At 46.0% G+C, this 22,688-nt stretch overlaps 1 protein-coding gene across 9 annotated transcripts in view; it reads right to left on the minus strand.

Moving 5' to 3' along the window:
* ANK1 (ankyrin 1) overlaps positions 1-22,688 on the minus strand; it is a 68,269-nt gene that overhangs the window by 40,394 nt on the left and 5,187 nt on the right. For 7 of the 9 annotated variants that reach the window (XM_074559335.1, XM_074559333.1, XM_074559334.1 and 4 more), the window contains exon 2: positions 7,193-7,285. The exons of the other annotated variants lie outside the window; for them this stretch is intronic. In XM_074559335.1, the coding sequence (XP_074415436.1) occupies positions 7,193-7,285 (93 nt within the window). The remainder of the gene's footprint in view (positions 1-7,192; positions 7,286-22,688) is intronic. 9 annotated transcript variants of the gene reach the window in all.

The following is a 22,688-nucleotide window of genomic DNA, read 5'->3' on the forward strand; positions in this document are numbered from 1 at the left end:
TCTGCCTGACACCCCTACCAGGGGGAAAGGCAGCCATGCCCTGCTCCTGCTGTAGAGTAAGGGCCACAAAGAGGGTGATCAGGCACAGAGCTCAGGCCAGGCCACCAGCAGGGTGGCAAGGTGCCATGGGCCCTGTGGGGCAGCCCCTGGGTCAGAGGGACAGAGCTGGAGGGCAGCAGCAGCAGCAGCCCGTGCTGATCTCATCCCCTGCCCCCAGCTCAGAGCAGAGCCCCCAGGTTCACAGCAGAGCTGCTGGGAATGCATGGGAAACACAGCAGAGCCGAGCCTTTGGAGGGCTGGGAATGCACGGCAAGGCTGAGCCCTTGGTGGGCTGGGAATGCATGCGAAGCACAGCAGGGCTGAGCCTTTGGAGGGCTGGGAATGGACAGCAGGGCTGAGCCTTTGGAGGGCTGGGAATGGACAGGACACACAGCAGGGCTGAGCCTTTGGCGGGCTGGAAATGCACAGCAAACACAGCACCTCGGTGCTTGCTCTGCTCACGCAGAGGCAGAAGGCAGCAGCAGCAGCGCCGCACTCAGAATTGCACATTCACGCCCTGAGGTGGGGTCCAGCGAGGAAACGCTGACTGCTTCAAGCAACAGGCTGAATGCAAAGAGCTTTTCCAGCTCCAGACACTGCTGGAAGCCTCTGCTTCTCAGGGCAGGACCGACCACAAGGCAGCAAAGCCTTGGAAAATCAAAGCACGGCTCGGCCAGGCTCTGCCATCCGTGGGACGCACATGGAGCTCTGAGGATTAAATGTAAAACTCTACACGGCCCTGTAGGAGCAGAGGGGCTCCCAAAGGCCCAGCACGCCCAGCAGCAGAGACTACAAGCAGAAAGCAAAGCAGAAAAGCGAAGCAGAGGTGTGTGTGGGCACGGAGGAGAAGTGTGCTGAGTACTCACAGCCACGTCTGGACCGGACCTGCCCTTTCGTGCTGCCATAGCCCGGCACTTCGGCTGAAACCTGAGCCTGGTGTCCCCTCTCTGCCTCCTTGGTTATCTACTCCCCAGCTTTGAGAGAGCCAGTGAGTTACATTGCATTCTAGCTAAAAATACAGGCTCCGTCCTCCCTCCAATGCAGACCCTGCGGGGATCGCCAACTGCTAATGGAATTTGTTCATTTTCTCTCCATTATTGTGTCAGACAGGATATTTAATACCAAGGCACCTCCGGAAAGCAAATGTGGCTGCTGCCAGGCGCAGGGAGGGGGTCAGAGCTGCAGGTACCACCTCAGCAGAGGAAAAGCAGCCCCACAAATATGCCCAGGAGCCTGGAAACTCACAGGTACCACCTTGGAGCAGCAGAGGAAAAGCAGCCCCACAGAAATGCCCACAGGTAACCCCTGCCACAGAGGAGAGGGTTTGAGCTCCCTCCACCCCTCTGGATGCCCTTGGAGAAGATGCCAAGGCTGGGACGTGTCAGAGGTGCTGCTTTTTGCTGCCCATGCTCAGCATGAACCTTCCAGAGATGCACAGAGAGGTGCAGGGCATCAGACACCAGCAATCCATCCCACCAGGGGGAATGGAATAGCTCAGCTCAGATAAAAGCAGATCCACAGTCATGTTGTCCTCCTTTCTGTCTGCCTGCCCACTGCTTAGGGCAATCTGCTCCCCAGGAAATGGAAGCACAGTTTGGGTTGCTGCCACCTCCCAAATTTCAGCAAAAGGGGCAGCAAGGAGTGCAGAGACCCCGTGGGCACAGGGAGATGTGCACATGGAGGAGATACACACACACATCCCACTCACCCAGGCACAGACACACGTTATCAGCACCCTCTGACAGGCACAGAGCTCAGCACAGCACACAGGCACTCCCTGTGTGCCCCTGTGCTTCCAGATGCAGAAACTGCCTCTGCTGGTTTTCCTTTGCAGAGTTTCTTTCCATTCTCCTTTGCCTTCCCAGCAATTTTCCAGGAAGGGGATATTCCAGGGGAGAAAATAAGCTGCCTCACTTGCTGTTGTGAGCCTCTTGCACTCTCAGGTGGAATTTGCTAAATCCTAAACACGGGCATCGTGCTCTACAGACATCCAAGCTGTGAAGTGTCAGGGGGCTGCTGACAGAAGTTCTACAAGAGAGAAGCTTCAGGTCAGGGCTTTAAGTGCTCCAAGACCTTCTAAACTCAAAACTCAGGACAGCACCTCAGACTGCGCTTCTACTCTGCTTCCCTTTCTTTTCCTTCAGGAAAAATCTCCCCCTGTCTGCTGACAATCTAAAATTTCCCTTTCCCTCTGTCCTGGTTTCAGAGTCAATTTATTCTCATGACACCCTCTCCTGGCCCTGAGGAGAGGCTTTTTCTGCCCCTTTTTCCAGGTTTCCTCGTTCTCTCACTGCAATAATGGAACCACACGAGCCCATTGCATTGCAGCCATGGCCAAGGCTACAGAGCAAAGTCAAAGTCAGGATGGGTTTCAGGCTGCACTCAGAGGTTTGTGAGCCTGCTGTGTGTCTGGTCACAGCCAGCTCCTGCTCTAATCTCTCCTGGCAGCTCCTCACACCCAGGGAGGAGCTCCCATAAACTCCTGCTGCTCCTCACTGATAACACAAGGGAGGGTCTCAGCATCCAAGGTGGCCACGCTTGGCAGGAGCCTGCTCGGTGTGAGCTGTTAGATGCTGCAAGTCGATGATTTCCAAGCCCAGATGAGTTGTGATGATCTCACGGCGTTTTCTGGGACACAAAGACAGTCAAGAAGCAGCTCCCCACACTGCTCCAGCCTGGCACACACACACACACACTCTGCTGCATTGCCCTCTTTACCCTGTGTGCCCACTGTCTCTCCAGCCAAGCTGACACTCGTGGAGCAGCAGACAGGAGGTCCAGCAAGGAATCACCAGAATTCTGGACAGCTCACAGTAAACAACAGCCAAATAACCCAGGAGTGGCAGTGAGATGCAAACCCTAACCCTGGCACCAATATTGCCATGGGCATCCTGTCTAGATGCTGTGGAAGGGTCCAGCTCCATCTCAGAGGGCATCCAGCTCCTAATGCCAGTGTCCTGGAGCCCAAAGTCAGCTCTGCCAGCTGAGGATGTGTCACAAACCCTTGCCAAGGGCAGCAGCCCTTGCCACTGGCTTGGGCATTTCCTTGCTCATGTGGGCTTGTGCCCAACAGTGGGCATGATCCTCACCTCTGAGGAATCATTTCCAGCAGAAACACCAAAACCTCACATCAGTGTAGTGGTTTAACTTATGAGGAACTGTCCAGCCTAGGAATGTCTCTGGAGCCAATGCTCATTTGGAACTCGATATCAACCACACAATTCTGCAGGTGGTAACCTCAGTCCTCTCTCATCAGGTGAGAAGAATTTGTCAGGCCTCAAAACACACTAAAAGAGCTGCTAAGATGAAGAGCAGTTAGGGATAACATAGGAAAACCCATAGGAATATCAGGGAAGAGAGGAAATTCAACTCCAAGAGCTCAGAACCAGAAGCCACGCTGTCTCTCTTGCAGGAACTTTCTCTGCTGTCTCTATTAAGAGAAACTGGGCCCTGCTGCAGAAACAAACCCTGCTGGCAGGTCTCTGCCTTCTGAGTAGAAGGCAGCATTCAGCAGAACACAGCATCTCCTGAGAGGCCACAGCAGCACAGCCCCAGGCAGCCAGCCAGCAGAACACAGGGAACAGGCAGAGACTGCAAACCCAGAAAAAAGAAAGAAGCAAAACCATTGGAAAAAATTCATCTGATGAAAGGATAAACCCAGATGCTTAAATTCTATTCCTTCATCATCCTCACCCTTATCCACTCAGGACAGATAAATCCACATGCCCAAGTTCCATTCTGCCATCACCCTCACATGATTTAGCACAGGTCTGCAGATCGCAATGGGAGCCACGATGAGAGTCAAGGCACAAGGAGTCATCTCTGGGAGGCATCTGCCAGGTGAGTTTGGCCTCATTTCATGCACCAGCCTGAGCAAACCCTTTGTCCATGCTCGTTTCTGCTTGGTGGAGGTTTCACAACAGCCCCGAGAGGGCTGATCCCAGAGCAGGGTGCAAGGGGGAGCTCAACCATCTTGCAGCAGGTGAATCAGAGCATGCAGGACTTGAAAGATCTGTTTGCATTCCCGTGCAAAGGATTGAGCTGGAGAAGACACAACTGGCAAAGAATAAACCCCAAAGCAGAAGAAACAGGGAAGGAAGGCCCTGGCAGGTTTGTGGGAAGGGAAGCAGCCTGTCAATTGGCATTTTTGCAGTGCTGAAGAGAGGGCAAGATTTCCACTGCCAGCATCAGGCTGGCCTCTCCACTGTTACATAATCAGGAGTAATGAGCTTGTGGAAAACCCATTTTTGTGCACTCTGAAGAGGAGAGGCAGCTCTGGGCTGCCACTGGCGGTGCAGCTCAGGGTGAAGGTTAACTGAGCAATTTCAGGCACCTGCATTGCCATTTGACTCCTTCCTGCCCTGCTCACGGCTCCCCTTTGCTGGCTGGAACAGGTTCAGGGCTGTGGGCAGGGCAGATATCACAAACAGCTTAATCTGCACCCAGCAAGGCAGCGAGGAGATGCCCCCAGGCAGGAGGGTGATGCTCCTGATAAGGATCCCTGGAGGGCTGCAGCCTGCAGCTCTGTGAGTCCACCTGCCTAATGGATTTCCTAAGGAACACGTTCAGGATCTTGTTCTGTCATTTGCAAACTATCATTTGCAAACTATCATTTGCAAACTCTCACTTTCCCTCTGAAATGCAGTGCTGGGTCTCCAGCACCACTGGGGAGTGAAACAGAGGCTGGTCCAGAGAGCAGAACAGGGAAAGGAGAGCAGAACGTTTTCCCTTTCACATTTTTCCTTTCACAGACAGGCAAGAATTAACAGAGAGCAACTGCTTGCTGCCCAATGGATTTCCTAAGGAACACGTTCAAGATCTTGTTCTTTTTTTCTGCGAACTATCATTTGCAAACTATCACTTTCTCTCTCAAGTACAGCGCTGGGTTTCCAGCACCAGTGGAGAGTGAAACAGAGGCTGGTGCAGAGAGCAGAGCAGGGAAAGGAGAGCAGAACATCTTCCCTTTCCCATTTCTCCTCTCACAGAGAGGCAAGAATTAACAGTGCTGCTGCTCCTGCCAGCTGAGGCCACGCACACCCAGGGGAAAGCTGTCACTCTCCTTTGATGTTAGCAGGAGCCTCTGCTCTCTGCATATCCTGAAAAAGAAAAGCTATTTTTACCTCATCAAAAAATATACAGACTGTGACTGAAGACAATACATGAGAGCTCTCTGCTCAGGCACTACACCTCTGCTAATAGCACCACAACATTTCCAGCTGCCAAGAGATGCAGCAGCAGAGCTTTCTCCCTGCTGCTTTCCTGATGCTCTGCCTTTTTTGGGCCATGGCATGGCTCAGGCAGGTCTGGGCAGTGAATACTGGGGAGCTGAGAGGGCTCAGGGCAAGGGGGGTCAGAAATGTGCTCTGATGTCAACCTGGGACTAAGACACAGCTTCTGGACCTGACCTGGGTTCTGTCAGTGCCCTCAGGTGAGGGGCTGGAGCCCAGATCACACCATCAGGATCTGCCCAGCTGCCCTGTGCAGAATCTTCCTTTTCTTTCCTGTGCTTTATAAACTGCTTCTGGTTTCTGCAGTCAGCTCTGACTCACTCCCTGTTCATTCCCTCCAGCAGGATGAGTCCACACCTGCTTTCCCTGCATGCACAAAGTGCTTAAAAGGGGTTTTTCTGCAGGGATCTGCATGCTGGGGGGTGTCACAGTGCAGCCCCTGTGTCACTGTAGGACACAAAACAACACAAGCACACACTGCTGCTCCCAAAATGAAGAAAAAAAAAAAGGGAAATTTATTTTCTGTCTCTAAAATTTATAGTTTTCCAAGAGTGACAGTGGGTTGGAGGGTGACAGTGCCACCTCTCCAATGACACTGGACAAACCAACAGTCCATCTAATTTCTCCATAAAGGAATGCAAAACAATGAGTTATTTACAGAAAGCATGTGACAAAGTTCACCACAAGAATGCCAACATCAGAAAGCTTAGAAAATCTTAAAAAACCAGAGTGACACCCTGTGCTGTGGCTACCATAGAGTTACTGTCCTGAGCCTCAAGCCAGCCTTGCTTGGGGAAGCCATGCAGGGCAGAAAGCAGTGACAGAAAAGCACCAGAAGCACAGGCCTGGCAATAAATAAATCTCTGCCAGGACATGCAAGCAAAGCCTTTGCAGCACAGCCACCTGCTCCAGAGCAGAGCCAGCACAGCGCTGTGCTGAGACAGAAACACCATCCTGTGCACCTGTCCCACGGCAGCAAGGTGACCACACAGGAATCAACATTTACCATCACAATACTGCAAAAAAATAACACCCAGGGCTTTACTCTTCTCCCAGTAAAGCAGAGGTGAGAGGGACAAGAAAAATACAGCACAGAGGGGTGTAGTTTCAATGGCACTGGCTCCAAGGATGATCTTACGTAAGTTACCAATGTCCTAAGAAGGGCAGCAAACCCTGAGGTCCAGTTAGCAGCAGCTGTTTGGGGAGAAGAGGCATTATCTTTGGACTGAATATACCTAAATAACCAGAATATACCTAAACTCCCTCAGGTGAACCACCCTCTCCTCTTTTGCTGCCCAAGGAACCCCTGACCATGCCCAGGTACTCACCCTCAGGCAATGCAAGCATGTCATCCCTGCAGGAGAAGGTCAGCTCACCCTGCACAGCCCGTCTGCAGCTCCCATCAACCCAGCAGTGCTGAATGCTGCAGCCAGAACCAAGCATGAGCGGGCTGGGAGAGGTTTATCAGCAGCTGGGCTTGCACCCTATCAGCACTCACACACCTGGCTGCAGGGCAGCACAACTTCTCTCTGGAGTCTGGAGATTGTGGCTCATCCTACGTCAGGAGCTGGGCAGTGTTTATTGAGTGTCATGCCTGAGCCAAACTTCATAAACACGTCTGAGGAGCCCGTGTGCATGAACTCTGCCCTTCAGAGCAAGGGAAGATGAAACTACAGCAATAGAAAGCAAAATGAAAGCTCTGTGGGCAGAACTGCACTGTCTCGTGGTCTGTGCTGGAGACAGCGAGCAGGAGACCTGAGGTTCCTCCCAGGTCCCTGCAGAAGCTTGGCTGGGCACAGTCCCACATGGAGGACACCGAGATGGAGCTGAAGTGGCAGATGAGGGCTGGTGACAGCAGCTCCAGGCTCTGTGCAGGGCCCAGAGCCCGCTGCGACACAACGAACGCGCCCCTTCCCCCCTTCTACCTGCGCTGCAGACTCCTGCTCCAGCATCCCTTCAGGAGATCCTTGCTTGCAGCAAGAAGGCAAGGGGTCCACAGTGGTTGGTGCATGCCCTCTCTGAAAGACACGCAAGGGAGTCACACCAATGTCCAGAGGATCAGAGCTCCTGGAGATCACTCCCGTCCCACCCTTTCCTGGGGTGACCCTGCAGGGCCACCATGGCCAGCCTGGCAGGGCCCACCCCTCGTGCTTTGCTCCAGGTGCTCCATCCTGGCTCCAGGTGCTACATTTGGGCCAGCCTGGCAAAGGGTTTGGGGTGCTGCCGGGGACCCACGCACAGCTTGGGTTCTATTTCCAGCTACCATTCACCTTTTGTCACTTACAGGGTCAAGAAGGACAAGGTGTGTCTCTGTCACATTTTCTGAAAAATCCCTTACCCCTTAGCTTGGGTTCTATTTCCAGCTACCATTCACCTTTTGTCACTTAAAGAGTCAAGAAGGACAAGGTGGGACACCGTCATATTTTCTGAAAAATCCTCTTTACCCAGGATTTCTTCTCCTGGGAAGCTGAGAAACCTCAGAGAAAAATGAAAACAATATGATCTCATTCGCTTCTCCTGTTTGGAATGTGGTCTGGAGAATGTTTATACAACATGGGAATTGCTTAAGAGAAAAAGGAAAACAATATTATGTTATTTGCTTCTCCTTCGTTTTGCTGCTTTGGAATGTGGTCTGGAGATTGTTTATCCAACATGTGAATTGTTTAATTTAATTTAATTGCTTAACTTAATGACCAATCATGGTCAGGCTCTGTCAGGACTCTGGAGAGAGTCACGAGTTTTCATTATCATTCTTTGTAGCCTTCTGTCTGTATCCTTTCTCTAGTCTTTTGTACAGTTTAGGATAGCATTACAAAATAAAATAAAATAAAATAAAATAAAATAAAATAAAATAAAATAAAATAAAATAAAATATTAGCCTTCTAAGAACATGGAGTCAGATTCATCAATTCCTTCCTTTGTCCTGGACTTTTTTGCAAACCAGGGTTCCAGTATTCTCTTAAATACTGGATGCTATAATACTTATCATACCCACATGAAAATTAATTTATCCTGGGACAAGGCCCAGCATCCCCAGTGCCTCAGAGCTGTTGCATTTGGGGTTCACACCTGAGATAAAAACATTGAACTCCAGCACCTGCAGACAGAGTCAGGGGTGAGGAGAAGCTCTGTCAGAAATTTAGAAAGCAGAGACTGATATTTCAGCTAAAAAGAGCCTTTTATTTTTTTTTCAAGATACAGTTCTGCCTCTGACCTTTGGAGGAACTCCTCAGCTGTGAGATGATGTAGCTGTGAAGGAATGCAAGGCTCCTTCCTGGGTTTTGGTATCTGCCATGTAACCAGAGAAGTGGCTGCCCAGAACCTGGCTGCTGCCAGGCTGCCCTCAGCTGTTCTTCCTCTCATTTAAAGGGAATGAGGGGCGGAATGTGGGCAGCAGAGAGCCTCGGGCACATGGCCCTGGAGAAAAGTAAATAACGTGTGAAAATGGGCTTGAAAAGTAAATAATGGGCTTTAAAGTAAATAATGTAAAAATGGGCTTAAAAAGTAAATAACATAAAAACGGGCTTGAAGATAAATAATGTAAAAATGGGCTTGAAAAGTAAATAACGTAAAAATGGGCTTGAAAGGTAAATAGTATAAAAATGGGCTTGAAAAGTAAATAACGTAAAAATGGGCTTAATAAGTAAATAACATAAAAATGGGCTTGAAAGGTAAATAGTGTAAAAATGGGCTTGAAAAGTAAATAGTGTAAAAATGGGCTTTAGAGGTAAATAATGTAAAAATGGGCTTGAAAAGTAAATAACGTAAAAATGGGCTTGAATATTTTGAGGGAGCTGCATGTGCCTTTGCCCAGGGAAGGAAGCACAGCCCCTCCTGAACTCAGCCACTTGAGAAATGAGAAATGAGAAATGAGGCCAGGCTGAGGAATGAAGGAGCTGCTCCCTCCTGAGCCCTTGCACACTCTCCTGGTGCAAGGACGTGGATGCACACACAGGTTCACCTTATCCCAGCTTGTCCCCTCTCCCCTTAGCGAGGAAAACCCTCCCTGTGCCCCTGCTGGGGCTCCCAGGTTCCAGTCAGCGAGCCATTATCTCAGGAAACATCAATGCAGCTCCAAAGCTGAGTCAACAACAGCAGCTGAATAATTTAAATGTTTGGCAATTCTGCTGCTGCTGCTGCCCAGCCATGGGTAACAGCAGGTACACAGAGATGCTGTCAGGCCATTTCCTGCTGTTGGGGGAGAGCAGCAGTGATGCAGGCATAAATAAGTGGGTAAGGATGCTCTTCACCTTTCCATCTGAGGGGTTGTGCAATGTGGTGGGGTGGGAGGGAAACAAAGATTTGCTGCACACAAAAATATTCCAGCCCTTGCTCTCTAGCTGCTTCTCCATCTCCTTTGTTGATGATGGGGAAGCCAAATCTCTCCAAATCAGCCTAAAAACTGGCACTCAGAAGCACAGAACAAAAGAAAAGAAGCCCAGTGGAAAGAAACCCTCTGCATGAAAGAAAAGAGACTCAGTGGAAAGAAACCCATCTGCAGGGCTCAGCAGCTATTAGAAATCTCGTCCTGTCATAGCCCTGATCTAAGAAACCATTTAGTGGTCATTTATCAGCGCAGAACTCTTTAATCTGAGATTCCCAAAGGAAATTCAGAAGTACAAATTGAATAGATCTTCTTGAGGTTGTGTTCCTTGAACTGTGCGCTGCTCCTCCAAAGGGATGGCTTTGGGGATGGAGCAGAGTGCCTTGTACCAGCACAACCACAATTTAGTTCTTGGAGAGGAAGCAAACTCCAAACCAAGATGTTTCAGCAGTTTTTTCCCCTTTCTGCACTCATACAGAGCAGAGTTTCATAGCATGTGCCTCTCTGGCATCTTACCACCACTTATCAAATGCTCTTTTTGCTCGTCGTTTGAACAAGGCAACACAACTGAAAATCTCATCACACTTTTTTACCTTATTTATACTAATTTTTACCTTATTTATACTTATATTTACCTTGTTTATACACTTATATTTTTTACTTATACTCATTTATACACTTATATACTTTACCTTATTTATACTTATATTTACCTTATTTGTACTTATATTTACCTTATTTATACACTTATATTTTTTACTTGTACCTATTTATACTTACATACTTTACCTTATTTATACTTATATTTTTTACTTATACCTATTTATACTTATATAATTTACCTTATTTATACTTATATTTACCTTATTTATACACTTATATTTTTACTTGTACCTATTTATACTTATATACTTTACCGTATTTATACTTATATTTACCTTATTTATGCACTTATATTTTTTACTTATACTTATTTATACTTATATATTTTACCTTATTTATACTTATATTTACCTTATTCATACACTTATATGTTTTACTTATACCTATTTATACAGATATACTTTACCTTATTTATACTTATATCTACCTTATTTATGCACTTATATTTTTTACTTTTACCTATTTATACTTATATCCTTTACCTTATTTATACTTATATATTTTACCTTATTTATACTTATATTTACTTTATTTCTACACTTATATTTACCTTATTAATACCCTTATATACTTTACCTTATTTATACTTATATTTACCTTATTTATACTTATATTTACTTTATTTATACACTTATATTTACCTTATTTATGCACTTATATACTTTACCTTATTTATACTTATATTTACCTTATTTATTCTTATTCAGAAAGTCATATTTTCAGAGTGAAGACATGAAAGAGCTGCAAAGCTCCCAAAGGAGAGGAATGTTCATGCCCCATTGTTTATGCTGCAGCTCGGTGCTGTGCTATCCTGATTTCTGCACAGATAAAGTTGTTCAAAGCAACCTCTGCATCCAGCTCCCTTATCCAGCGGCCCAGAGCACATCTCACCCACAGGATCAGCACTCACTGTCTGACCCCTCTTAGAGACCAGGCAGCTCTGAGAGCAAAAAACATCACCTAACTCAGCCTGAATCTGAAAATTCCCACTTCTGGGAACTCAGAATTTGGCTTTATGCCCACAATCTGGGCCAAGGGCAAATCGCTTCTTAATTACTGCTCATGGTGCAGATTTCAGCTTCCATTCAGACAGGCACCATCTGAAGGATGTAACAAAACTCTTCTCAGGCTGCACTTAATGCACCCCAGCTATTGATCCTGCTGAATCCACTGCTCCTGCTGTATCTGCAAGTTTATTGATAACTGAGAGATGCCTGAATGCTTTGCCTGTTTGGGAACATCAAAACCGAGAGATTTCCATCACTTGGCTGCAGTGCATGCCTGGAGGCAGCAGAGAGTGACCTCCTGTGAGAAAAGATGTCCCCACCTGGCAGGCAGATTGGACAGAAATCTGCTCTGCCCCTGAGCATCAGACAGAGAAAAGAGCTCAGATCTTGCCCTGTCGCAGACAATTTTTATGGAAAATTCTTTCCTTAGGATTTTTCCTCCTGAGAAGCTGAGAGACCTCAGGAACAAAATGTAAACAATGGTTATCTGCTGCTGTGGAATGCAACAGGTGCATCTGGGATTGGTCTCATGTGATTGTTTCTAATTAATGGCCAATCACAGTCAGCTGGCTCTGACTCTCTGTCTGAGACACAAACCTTTGTTATCATTCCTTTCTATTCTATTCTTAGCCAGCCTTCTGAGAACCTTTTCTTCTATTCTTTTAGCATAGTTTTAATATAATATATATCATAAAATAAAAAATCAAGCCTTCTGAACCATGGAGTCAGATCCTCGTCTCTTCCCTCTACCTGAGACCCCTGTGACCATCATCACATTGCCCCACACTTTTCAGTGTACCTTTATTCTCCGTCTCTGAGGTCTGCACTGTGCCTAAACACCACCCAAACGATCTTGCTCTGTCATGTCCAGGCAGTTTGACAAAATATTTTCTCCTTTTAGTATGCAGTGGCCAGCAGCACTGAGGTCACAAGTCTGAGCAGTGTCTATTGCTGTGACAGCACAGGGAACAGGCGGGGTGCTCAGAATTACCTGATTTCCTGCACCAAACCCTCAATCTGTCTGCAGTGCCTGTCTGCACACACACCCCACCCTGCCACCCCCCAAAGGACATCTGCTACCTGCATGTCCCAATAAATCACACGTGAAAAATAACTGAAAAATAATAAATACAAGTCTAATAAATGAACATACAAATCTAATAAATGAGCAGCTTTTAATTCAAAAAGATCTTTCCATTTTCATGAAAACACCTAGAAAAATAAAAAAATAAGATCTTAGGCAGTTCCTTAACACTTACCTCTTACCTGTTTCCCCCAGCAGATATTGTTAGAGTCACCCAAATGAAAAATGAATTCCCACCCAAACAACAATGAATTCCCAGGGGCCATTTTACAGCACACAAGGAGGAGGAGGAGGATGGGGCCTTTTGCATTTTGCATTTTGCCCAGGACACACAGCTTGACAGACTCACACTGAGGGTCAACAGCAGCCCCTCGACTGATTTTTTTACCAAAATGTAGTTTCTTAATTGGACTCTGTTGATGGGGTTTTGATTCCTTGAGTGTGCTGCTGTAGCATGCTACCCAGACAAATCAATATTATATTTTTGCAGTGTTCAGCTTGATGTTCACTGCTGAAAATCCACTGTGCCCAGCATATCTGGAGCTGCAGAGAGGTAGAAGAGACACCTGAAGCCACATCCCAAGGATAACCCAAAACTGAAGCAGTTTTGGGCTCCTACAAAGCCAATGCTTGTGGCAAAGCTCAGTGCTTAACTCCCTTGAGAGCCAACGAGAGAAATGAGAATATCTGAGGGTATAATTGAGCTGACCTACTTCCACATGGGAAGAATGGCTCCCTTCTCCTCTCCCAGTCTGGAGGGAGCCGAGATGAGCAGTTCAAACACAGATTTTGCATCCCAGAGCTCCTGGGCTGGACCAGAGCATCCCACACAGCCCCGCCATGGCACTGATGTGAGGAGAGCAGCCGTGCTGGGGCTTGATATTCACTCCTGAAAATCCACACATCTGGAGCTGCAGAGGGGTAGAAGAGGCACCTGAAGCCACATCCCAAGGACAGCCACTATCCCAAGCCAATATCCCAAAGACAACCCAAAACTGAAGCAGTTTTGGGCTCCTTCAGAGTCAATGCTTGTACCAAAGCTCAATGCTTAGAGAGAAATGAGAATATCTGAGGGTATAGTTGAGCTGACCTACTTCCACATGTGATATAGCTGGGAAGAAAGGGCTCCCTTCTCCTCTCCCAGACTGGAAGGAGCCGAGACGAGCAGTTCAAACACAGATTCTGCACCCCAGAGCTCCTGGGCTGGACCAGAGCATCCCCTCCCTCAGCGCCACTGATGTGAGCAGAGCAGCCCCACTCTGCCCAGCACACCCAGCAGCAAAATCCCATCCCAGAAACATCCAAATCCTCTCAGCTGCTGTTGCCATGGCAACTCCAGAGCCAGGATCCACCAGCCTTTTGATGTTCAGATCTGCTCAAAGCGTGCAAAATGGTTAAAGTGTGAAAAATGCCATTTGGAAGCCGGGGAGCTACGTGCAAGAGCACCTGGCTGCCCTGAGGATGGGAGGCTCTCCAGGGAGGAGGAATTAATGCTGTCCAGCAGCACTTCATCTTCCTGCACAGCCCATCACTGCTGCTCCTGCGCCCCAGCTCACCCACTTAAGGGAGTTTAATATTTAACATCAGACAAGTGCCGTTTCACAGGGTAATTTGGGTTATTAATAAAAAAAAAAAAAAAAAAAAGTCCTCCTTCCTCCCAAGTGATGAAAATCAGGATGCTGGTATCCATTTTATCAGGGCTGGGAGCTGAGAGCCACTAACAGGGAATCCAGGAGGGGATAAACAGCCAGAACAGGGAATTCAGGAGATGGACACTAAAGGGAATTCAGGAGGGGATGGACAGACAGAACAGGGAATCCAGGAGGGAATGAAGAGCCAGAATATGGAATCCAGGAGGGGATGAACAACAGAGAATCCAGGAGGGGATGAAAAGCCAAAAACAGGGGATCCAGGAGGGGATGAACAGCCAGAACAGGGAATAATCCAAGAGGGGAATCCAGGAGGGGATGAACACTAACAGGGAACCCACGAGGGGATAAACAGGACAGGGAATAATGCAGGAGGGATTGAACAGGGAATTCAGGGAGGAGATGGACAGACAGAAAAAGGAATCCAGGAGGGGATGGACAACCAGAACAGGGAATCCAGGAAGGATTGGACAGCCAGAATAAGGAATCCAGAAGGGGATGGACCAGAATAGGGAATCCAGGAGGGGTTGAACAGCCAGAATAAGGAATCCAGGAGGGATTGAACAGCCAGAACAGGGAATTCAGGAGGAGATGGCACTAACAGGGAATCCAGGAGGGGATGGACAGCCAGAAAAAGGAATCCAGGAGGGGATGGACAGCCAGAACCAGCCAGCAGAGCCAAGTTAAATGCAGCACAACCTGGTCCCCATCTCCCAGTGCATCACAGCAGAGAAGAGAAAATAATTCCATGTCACACACAAGGTGTGCCAAGCACAGGAGGAGCTGGTGGCCCGATCCCCTCTCCAGCAGCACACACAGATCCCCTGCATGGCAAGGACACCTCCGAGCCCATGACTGCACAACGGCTCACCTTACAAAATTAACACTCTTGTAGCATTTAGCACCGTGATTCCCTGAGGATTTGCAAAAAAAAAGCAGTGCTGTCAGTGCCAGGGAATGCTTTCCTGTGGTAATCACACATCCTCTGAACAGAGAGAGACACAGAGCTGTCCTAGGATTGTCCTGGGAAACTGCGAGAAAAACAGTTCTCATCTTAATCTCTGCACCTGTGGAACGTGCACATTATGGAGATTGGTTACCAAAATTTAGTTTGTTAATTGGACTCTGGCTTTGGTGTTTTGATTCATTGACCAGTTGGATCCATGTGTGTGTGACAAGGGTGAAGGGTTTTTCATGTAGTATAGTGTAGGATGGGATAGTGATAATAAATATATTTGATCAGTTATAATAAAATGTTTATCATAATAATAAAGACTTTGATCAGTTTTTCATGTAGTATAGTGTAGTAACAATAAAGTCTTTGATCAGTTTTTTATGTAGTACGGGATAGTGTGGTAATAATAAAGAGTTTGATCAGTTTTTCATTAAGTATAGTGTAGTATGGTAAGGTATAGTAACAATATAGTGTTTGATCAGTTTTTCATGTAGTAAAGTGTAGCAATAAAGTTTTTTATCAGTTTCTCATTAAGTATAGTGTAGCATGGTACAGGGTAGTAAAAATAAAGAGTTTGATCAGTTTTTAATATAATATAGTGTATTATTATATGGTGTAGTAACAAAAAAGTGTTTGATCAGTTTTTCATGTAGTATAATGTAGTAATAATAAAGAATTTGATCAATTTTTCATATAATACAGTGTATTATGGGATAGTGTACTAATAATAAAATGTTTAATCAGTTTTTCATGTAGTATGGGATAGTGTGGTAATAATAAAGAGTTTGATCAGTTTTTCATGTAGTATAATGTAGTAACAATAAAGTGATCAGTTTTTCATACAATATAGTGTAGTATGGTACAGTGTACTAAAAATAAAGAGTTCGATCAGTTTTTAATATAATATAGTGTATTATGGGATGGTGTAGTAAGAATAAAGAGTTTGATCAGTTTTTAATATAATATAGTGTATTATATGCTGTAGTAACAATAAAGTGTTTGATCAGTTTTTCATATAATATAGTGTATTATGGTATAATGTATTAATAATAAAGTGTTTGATCAGTTTTTCTTGTATTGTGGGATAGTGTGGTAATAATAAAGAGTCTGATCAGTTTTTCATGCAGTGAAGTGTAGTAACAATAAATTTTTTGATCAGTTTTTTATTAAGTATAGTGTATTATGGGATAGTGTAGTAAAAATAAAGAGTTTGATCAGTTTTTCATATAATATAGTGTATTATGGTATAATATAGTAACAAAAAAGTGTTTGATCAGTTTTTCTTGTACTATAGTGTATTATAGTATACTGTAGTAGCAATAAAGTGTTTGATCAGTTTTTCATTAAGTATAGTGTATTATGGGATAGTGTAGTAAAAATAAAGTGTTTAATCAGTTTTTCATATAATATAGTGCATTATGGTATAATATAGTAACAAAAAGCAGAGGCTGAGAAACCTTTTTTGGCCAGGATGTGGCAGATATGTGAGAGCAGTTCTATCACAGCTGCTGTGCTGGGTTACCTGCAAGGTTTGGACATAACACCCTCCAAACCTGTTTGCATGCATGTTTATTGATGCTGGTCTTAAAAACACAGCCAAAATTAGGTCCTTGTTTTCATGGCTGGGTATTTAGAGAAATTCCTTCATTCTTTGTTGTTTCTTGGCACCTCCCAATCAGATCTCTGGCATGTCATATAACTATTTTAATGCAAAAATTATATAGATCTGTTTTGCAGGCACTTTTTTGCCATTAAAAAAGCCCAATATTATCCCAGCAACCTGCTTGGCAAAGCTTGGCAGCAAACAGCACAGGCAGCTCGAGGGTGGGGAGCTGACTGCAGCAGCTGCAGCTCCAGAAAGAGGGCAAAAATCATCTTACGTGCTTCATTTGTGGTGCTTGGTTTTCTCCACAGAAAACTCCAAAGGAAATAAAGGAAACTCTGAAGCTTCGTCCTTTTCTGATCTCTCTTTTTTGTTTGTTTGGTTTTTTTTTTGTCTTTTTTTTTTTTTTTTTTTAGTTTTTTGGGGGTTTTGGGGGGGTTTTTTTGGAGGTTTTTTTGGGGTTATTTTTTTGGGGTTATTTTTTTGGTTTTTTTGGGGGGGGGGTTTGGTGTTTTTGGGGGGTTTTGGGTTTTTGTTTGTTGGTTTGTTTTGTTTTGTTTTATTTTTTTTATTTCTCAGTGTTTTACCATAGCTTGTTACTGTCCAGAACAAACCACAGGTTCACGTCTTATCACGGTGCCCCTTCTCCAGGCAAAAGGCTGCATTTATTCCTAACAAAACAGACACAAACCACACCACCAATGCAAAGAAAAAAATCTATTCAGACTAAATCTCTCAATATGCAATGCCCCTTCCCAGTCATGCACCTTATCTCCCGTTTTCATGAGGAAGTTGCATCATTATTGCAGCTGTGAGCAGAGCATCCCAATCAGCTGCTCCAAGTGTCTTCACAGCTTTCTTGGCTCCAAGGCAGAGAGAATTAGTGAGAGATGTCAGCTCCTCTTCCCAAATATCTGCAATTTGCCCACGGTGTCTGGCAATGCAGGGAAGGCAGAATGGATGTCCCTCATTGACCCTGTGCAGAAAATGATGATGGTGCCACACAAAACACTGAGAGCTCTGCAGGCCAGAGCTGCTGATCCCTGTGAAATGCTGGCAGGAGGCAGCAAATGCTGCTGCCTCACCTTTGGAGTGGAGAGAAGGTGTTTGTAATGCATTTTTGAACTGCTGCTGGCCTTGGAGGACTTCCCTGACAGGTCTGAGGGACAATTTACAAGTTCTGAGGAGCAGTTTTGCTGATACAGTCCTGGTGGGCTGTCACGGACATCTTTTATAGAAAATCCTTTCCTTAGGGTATTTCCTCCTGAGAAGCTGGGAGGCCTCAGGGACAAAATGCAAACAATGGTTATCTGCTGCTGTGGAATGCAACAGGTGCATCTGTGATTGGTCTCATGTGGTTGTTTATAATTAACGGCCAATCACAGCCAACTGGCTTGGACAGAGAGTCAGAGACAGAAGCTTTTGTAATCATTCCTTCTTTTTCTATTCTCAGCTGGCCTTCTGATGAAATCCTTTTCTTCTATTTTTTTAGTATAATTTTAATGTAATATATATCATAAAATAATAAATCAGCCTTCTGAAACGTGGAGTCAGATCCTCATCTCTTCCCTCATCCTTGGATCCCTGCAAACACCGTCACAGTGGGCAACAGATATTTTACACTTCTGCCCTGTGATGCTGCAGCTCCTCTCACAGCAATCCCAGCTCCTCAGCCATTCGACAGCAGGCTGATGAGAAGGATTTTTCATTCCCAATCCTCACAGAAAGGGGGACAGCCTGCTTGTCCTGCATCAGAGCGGCGGCGCGGCCAAGCCGCGTGCGAAGGGAGCTGCCACGCCATGCTCCACTGAGCAATCCCTGCTTGGACCAAACCCACGGCTGCCCCTGCGAGCTGAGATGATCCTGCCAGGAAAAGGGCTGGAGAACTCTGCTGAAAAAGCAGAGGGAATTAAAGAATTCAGAATAAACGCTGATCCCATGCAGGCATCTCCTAGCTCAGAACCTCCTCTCCCTGCCCAAGCCAAACCAATGCTCCACAGACACAAATTCTCTTTCAGCGTTAAAGATGGGAAGAACTATAACACTCCCCACTGCAGTAAAGGCAATTTTAACATTAAAAGCCAATTCAGTGAGATTTACCTTTGTTAGAACTCTCCAGTAAACCACCACCCCTCTGTAGTCCACTCCCAGTAGTTCCCACTGTCATTCATTCACCACAAGGGAAATGGAAAGCGGAAATAAATTTTAAAAATCACTCCAAAATAAGAGAAACTCCATGCAGTGATTCACAAGTCAAGAAAACTGTATTGTTGAAGTTTAGCATCTTATTTAAGGACACAGTAGTTACTACTATAATCAAATCCATACAAAGCATTTACAGCAGAATGTTATTGATTCAAACAGCAGTGTGAGAACCTATAAGATATTTTTGTTTATGGTTATAGCACACAGTAAAAGCTCACACTTCAATCATCAGCAAGGTAGAGCTGATTTCCAGCAGACCAAAGAAGGACCTTTTACTCTTCCCCTCCATATTCAGATCAATGTAATAAAGAGCTCAGTACACAGTATTTTGTTAAAGCTGAACCTGTGTTTCACTCACCCACACCTGTCTGTAACACCCACCAAACACTATTTATCTCACAGGATTTATCTGATTCTTTGGGGTTGTAATCAGCAAGTCCTGGGAAAGACACAGTGCTCCTCATTCCAAGCATGGCATCATGAATGGACTCAATACACTGAATTTCCTGCAGAGTATCTGGAGAAATGGCATCGTAAGAAGGTCATCCTACCATGATGCTACACCTTTCCAGACCATGACAGAAAGGTAACATTTCTGAACAACTCTGACACACTTAGACAATTAAAAACAAATTAGCACAATTCAGACTAAACTTCTAACCACTGTAAGAAGGTGACAATATTTATCATTCCTTTGCAGAGACTATGACACTGGTTAAAAACCAAACATAGCTTATATTCTGCAAAGGGTTTCAGTGTGCTGTTCTCTGCATTTCCCATTTAAAAGTTCAAACTTAGGCACATGAATGCATCCTACAAAGCCTGCAAAGTCACCACAGGGTAGTGACAGACCATTGTGGCATTCACATTCTCTGAAAAATCCCTTTGCCCAGGATTTTTCTCCTGGGAAGCTGAGAAGCCTCAGAGAAAAGGAAAACAATCCCTATCTCATTTGCTTCTCCTGTGTTTTGCTGCTTTGGAATGTGTTTGGACATTGTTTATGATTGTTTCATTGGTTTAATGTGAATTGTTTTGACTCGTTGGCCAATCAAGGCCAAAGCCTGTGTTGAGGCTCTGGAAAGAGTCACGAGTTTTCATTATTATCTTTTTAGCATTCAGTGAATATACTTTCTGTATTTTTTAGTATAGTATAGTTTTCTTTAATATAATACAGTATTATAAAGTAATAATTGGCCTTCTGAGAACCTGGAGTCAGATGCATCATTCCTGCCTTTGCCAGCCATTCCCTGCAAACACAACAGACCCCAGCCTTCACTTTTCCTTGTTACCTTGCTGGAGAACCTTTTCTTTTACACAGGAATGCTCCTGGTGGCCTGGCCACACTCACACAAACATGCACACACACTCTCTCCCTCTTCCCTCATCTCTATACAAATATAGAAACCTCGTCTGTGTTCCAAATGCTCTCCTGCTGCTGTGTTCTCTCCTTCCTCCTCCCAAGACCTGTGAGTACCTGCTGCTTTGTCCCTGCTGCAGATTTTTCACGGAGGATGCAACGTTTTGAAGCCACAGATTTACCACTGTCCCCTACACTTGCAGCCCCTACACAGAGATTTAAGGCTCTGGCTTAAAGTTTCACCCAGTCAGCAAAATCTGGTTTGCAAATAGGAAAGGAACTTGGATTTTTTTTGCCTCTGCTTGCAGAGTCGAGGCTCAGAACATGACATAATCATCTGTGAAAGAAAATGTGAATTTTCAGATGGTTCTGTCATGCTGAGAAGTGCCCTTAGAGAGAGAAGGTGGCAGGAGCTTCCCTCCACATAGGAAGCTGCCCTGTGCTCACTGAAAGTTTTAACAAGTCTGCTCTATTCAATCCAGAACTAAGGTTTTTAGAGCCTAGCCTGGTGGCATTTTGAGAGCTGGAGGTGAGGACTGCAAGAAAGATGTAAAATAGGCCAGGAAACCCAGAAATCTCCACCATCCTTGATCCATCACACCCCTGGTGATGCTGCACCTTTCCAGACCATGACAGAAAGATTACATTTCTGAACAACCCTGACACATTAGACAATTAAAACAAATTAGCATGATTCAGACTAAACTTCTAATTTTAGCACTCTGTAAATCTGCTTTCTTTTGAGCTCAGACCTAGCTTGCCTTCCTTTGATCTCAGCTCTACCTCAGCATCACCACACTGCAGGTGGCTTCCTGTGCTGGACAGACCGAGCCCACCAGGCTGTCACACGCAGGATTTTCGTGCCTTTTGTGCTCACCCTCCTGCAAGCATTTGCTCCTGCAAGCGTTTGCTGCCTGCATTCAGCAAGTGCCCTCCTGGGGCAGAAGTCCTGGCCAGGGGACAGGGCACAGCTTGAACAGAACCTGCTCCTGAGACGCATTTCTGAATGCTGCAAGGCTTCAGAGGCTGCTCACCTCGTTTTCAGCACAGAGGGCTCACCAGGCACATACAGATGCTGTTATCACCTGAATAATTTAAGAGGCTGCAGAGCAGCAGTGCAGAATAGCACCAACATCCCTCTCCAGTGCTTTCTGCCATCCCTGCAGCAGTGGGCTCTGCTCCTGCCCAGCATCCCTCACATCCAGCTGCCCATTTTCTGCTCCTGTTTGTCCCTCCATCATGGGGAAAGGAGACAAAGCAGCTCTTGTGCTCCAGCAAGGTCCTTTCTCCTGCTGCTGAGCTCCAGCTTGCAGGTAAATACCAGCACACCTCCAGCAGCTAGTGAGGGCCCTGGGGGCTCACAGCAGCCATGCCACAGCCCTGGCAGCACCTACAGCCACTGAGTGCAGGAATCTCAGCAATCCAGCGATGGCACAGTGACCATCCATGGGAGCAGGACACAGCAGAGCTCAGAATCCAGTCATCACTGGGGTGTTCTGAGCCATCTGCAGCTGGGTGTGCTGAAATGCTCTGCCCTCCTTCTGTCTGCATCACTCTTCTCTCAGCATCCTCTGTAAGCCCAGAGCGAGCTGAAGGCTGCTGCAAAGGAGCAGCATTTCAAGGGATGCAGACAGAACAAACCCAGCGGCTGCTCCTTGGCAGCGCTCCAGCAGCGATTTCTCACCCCAGTTTCTCGTGTGCTCATTGCATAATTCTGACTGAGGTGTCTTGGTTTTCTGTCTCAGAATCTCGAGCTCAGACCACCCTGATACACCCTATCAGTGAATTGAGTGGCTGTGGCCTCTTTCGCTTGTCACACAAACAGCACAGGCGCAGTCACCCCGCACAGTGTGACTGTCCTTCTGAGGAACCATCATCTGTAATTGCCTCTCTGTCTGATTGAGTTTGTGGCTGTTGGTCCAAACCCTGCCTGACTTGCTCGAGATACCACATTTCCCCAGCTTCCAAAGGAGGGGGATATTAATCCATGTGAAACATTCTCATCAGCATCCTCCACGTCGCCCCAATTAGCTCAGCGCTGCCTCTACCTCACGCAGCTCAGCTCAGAGATTCTTCTGACAGTCGTTATCAGCCTTTTAATTGCCCACATTTATCCCTTATCCATGTTTGAGTACAGGAAGGGGGTCACTTGATCCTCTGCCCTCCCTTAGCTTTCCCCACCATTTCACTCCAGCTCTGTCCCTGCCAAATGGAAGAGCTCCTGCCAAATGGAAACACCTTGCTCTCACTTCCCCACTGAATCCAAACCCACTCTCACAAATTTCTTGCCTCCCTTCCCCAAAGCACCCTCCTGGCAGGATGTGTTTCAGTGTGTAATCCTGAGCACTAAAACATTTCCATGCAGAGCAGTACAGCACCAAGGATGGGTGCCAGACTGAAATGTGGAGATCCACGAGCCCTCAGGCTGATCTGCATGCTGTTTTCAGGAAACTAGCAACCAGAAAAGAAGCCAAGGAGTTTTAGGCAGGGAGTTTCTTATTAGGAATCACTTGCTATTCAAGAATGCATTGTGGGAGATGCTCTACAAATCCATAGCAAGAGACTGTCTCACTC

Source organism: Zonotrichia albicollis, chromosome 26, assembly GCF_047830755.1.
Source record: "Zonotrichia albicollis isolate bZonAlb1 chromosome 26, bZonAlb1.hap1, whole genome shotgun sequence".
Classification (NCBI taxonomy): Eukaryota; Metazoa; Chordata; class Aves; order Passeriformes; family Passerellidae; genus Zonotrichia; species Zonotrichia albicollis.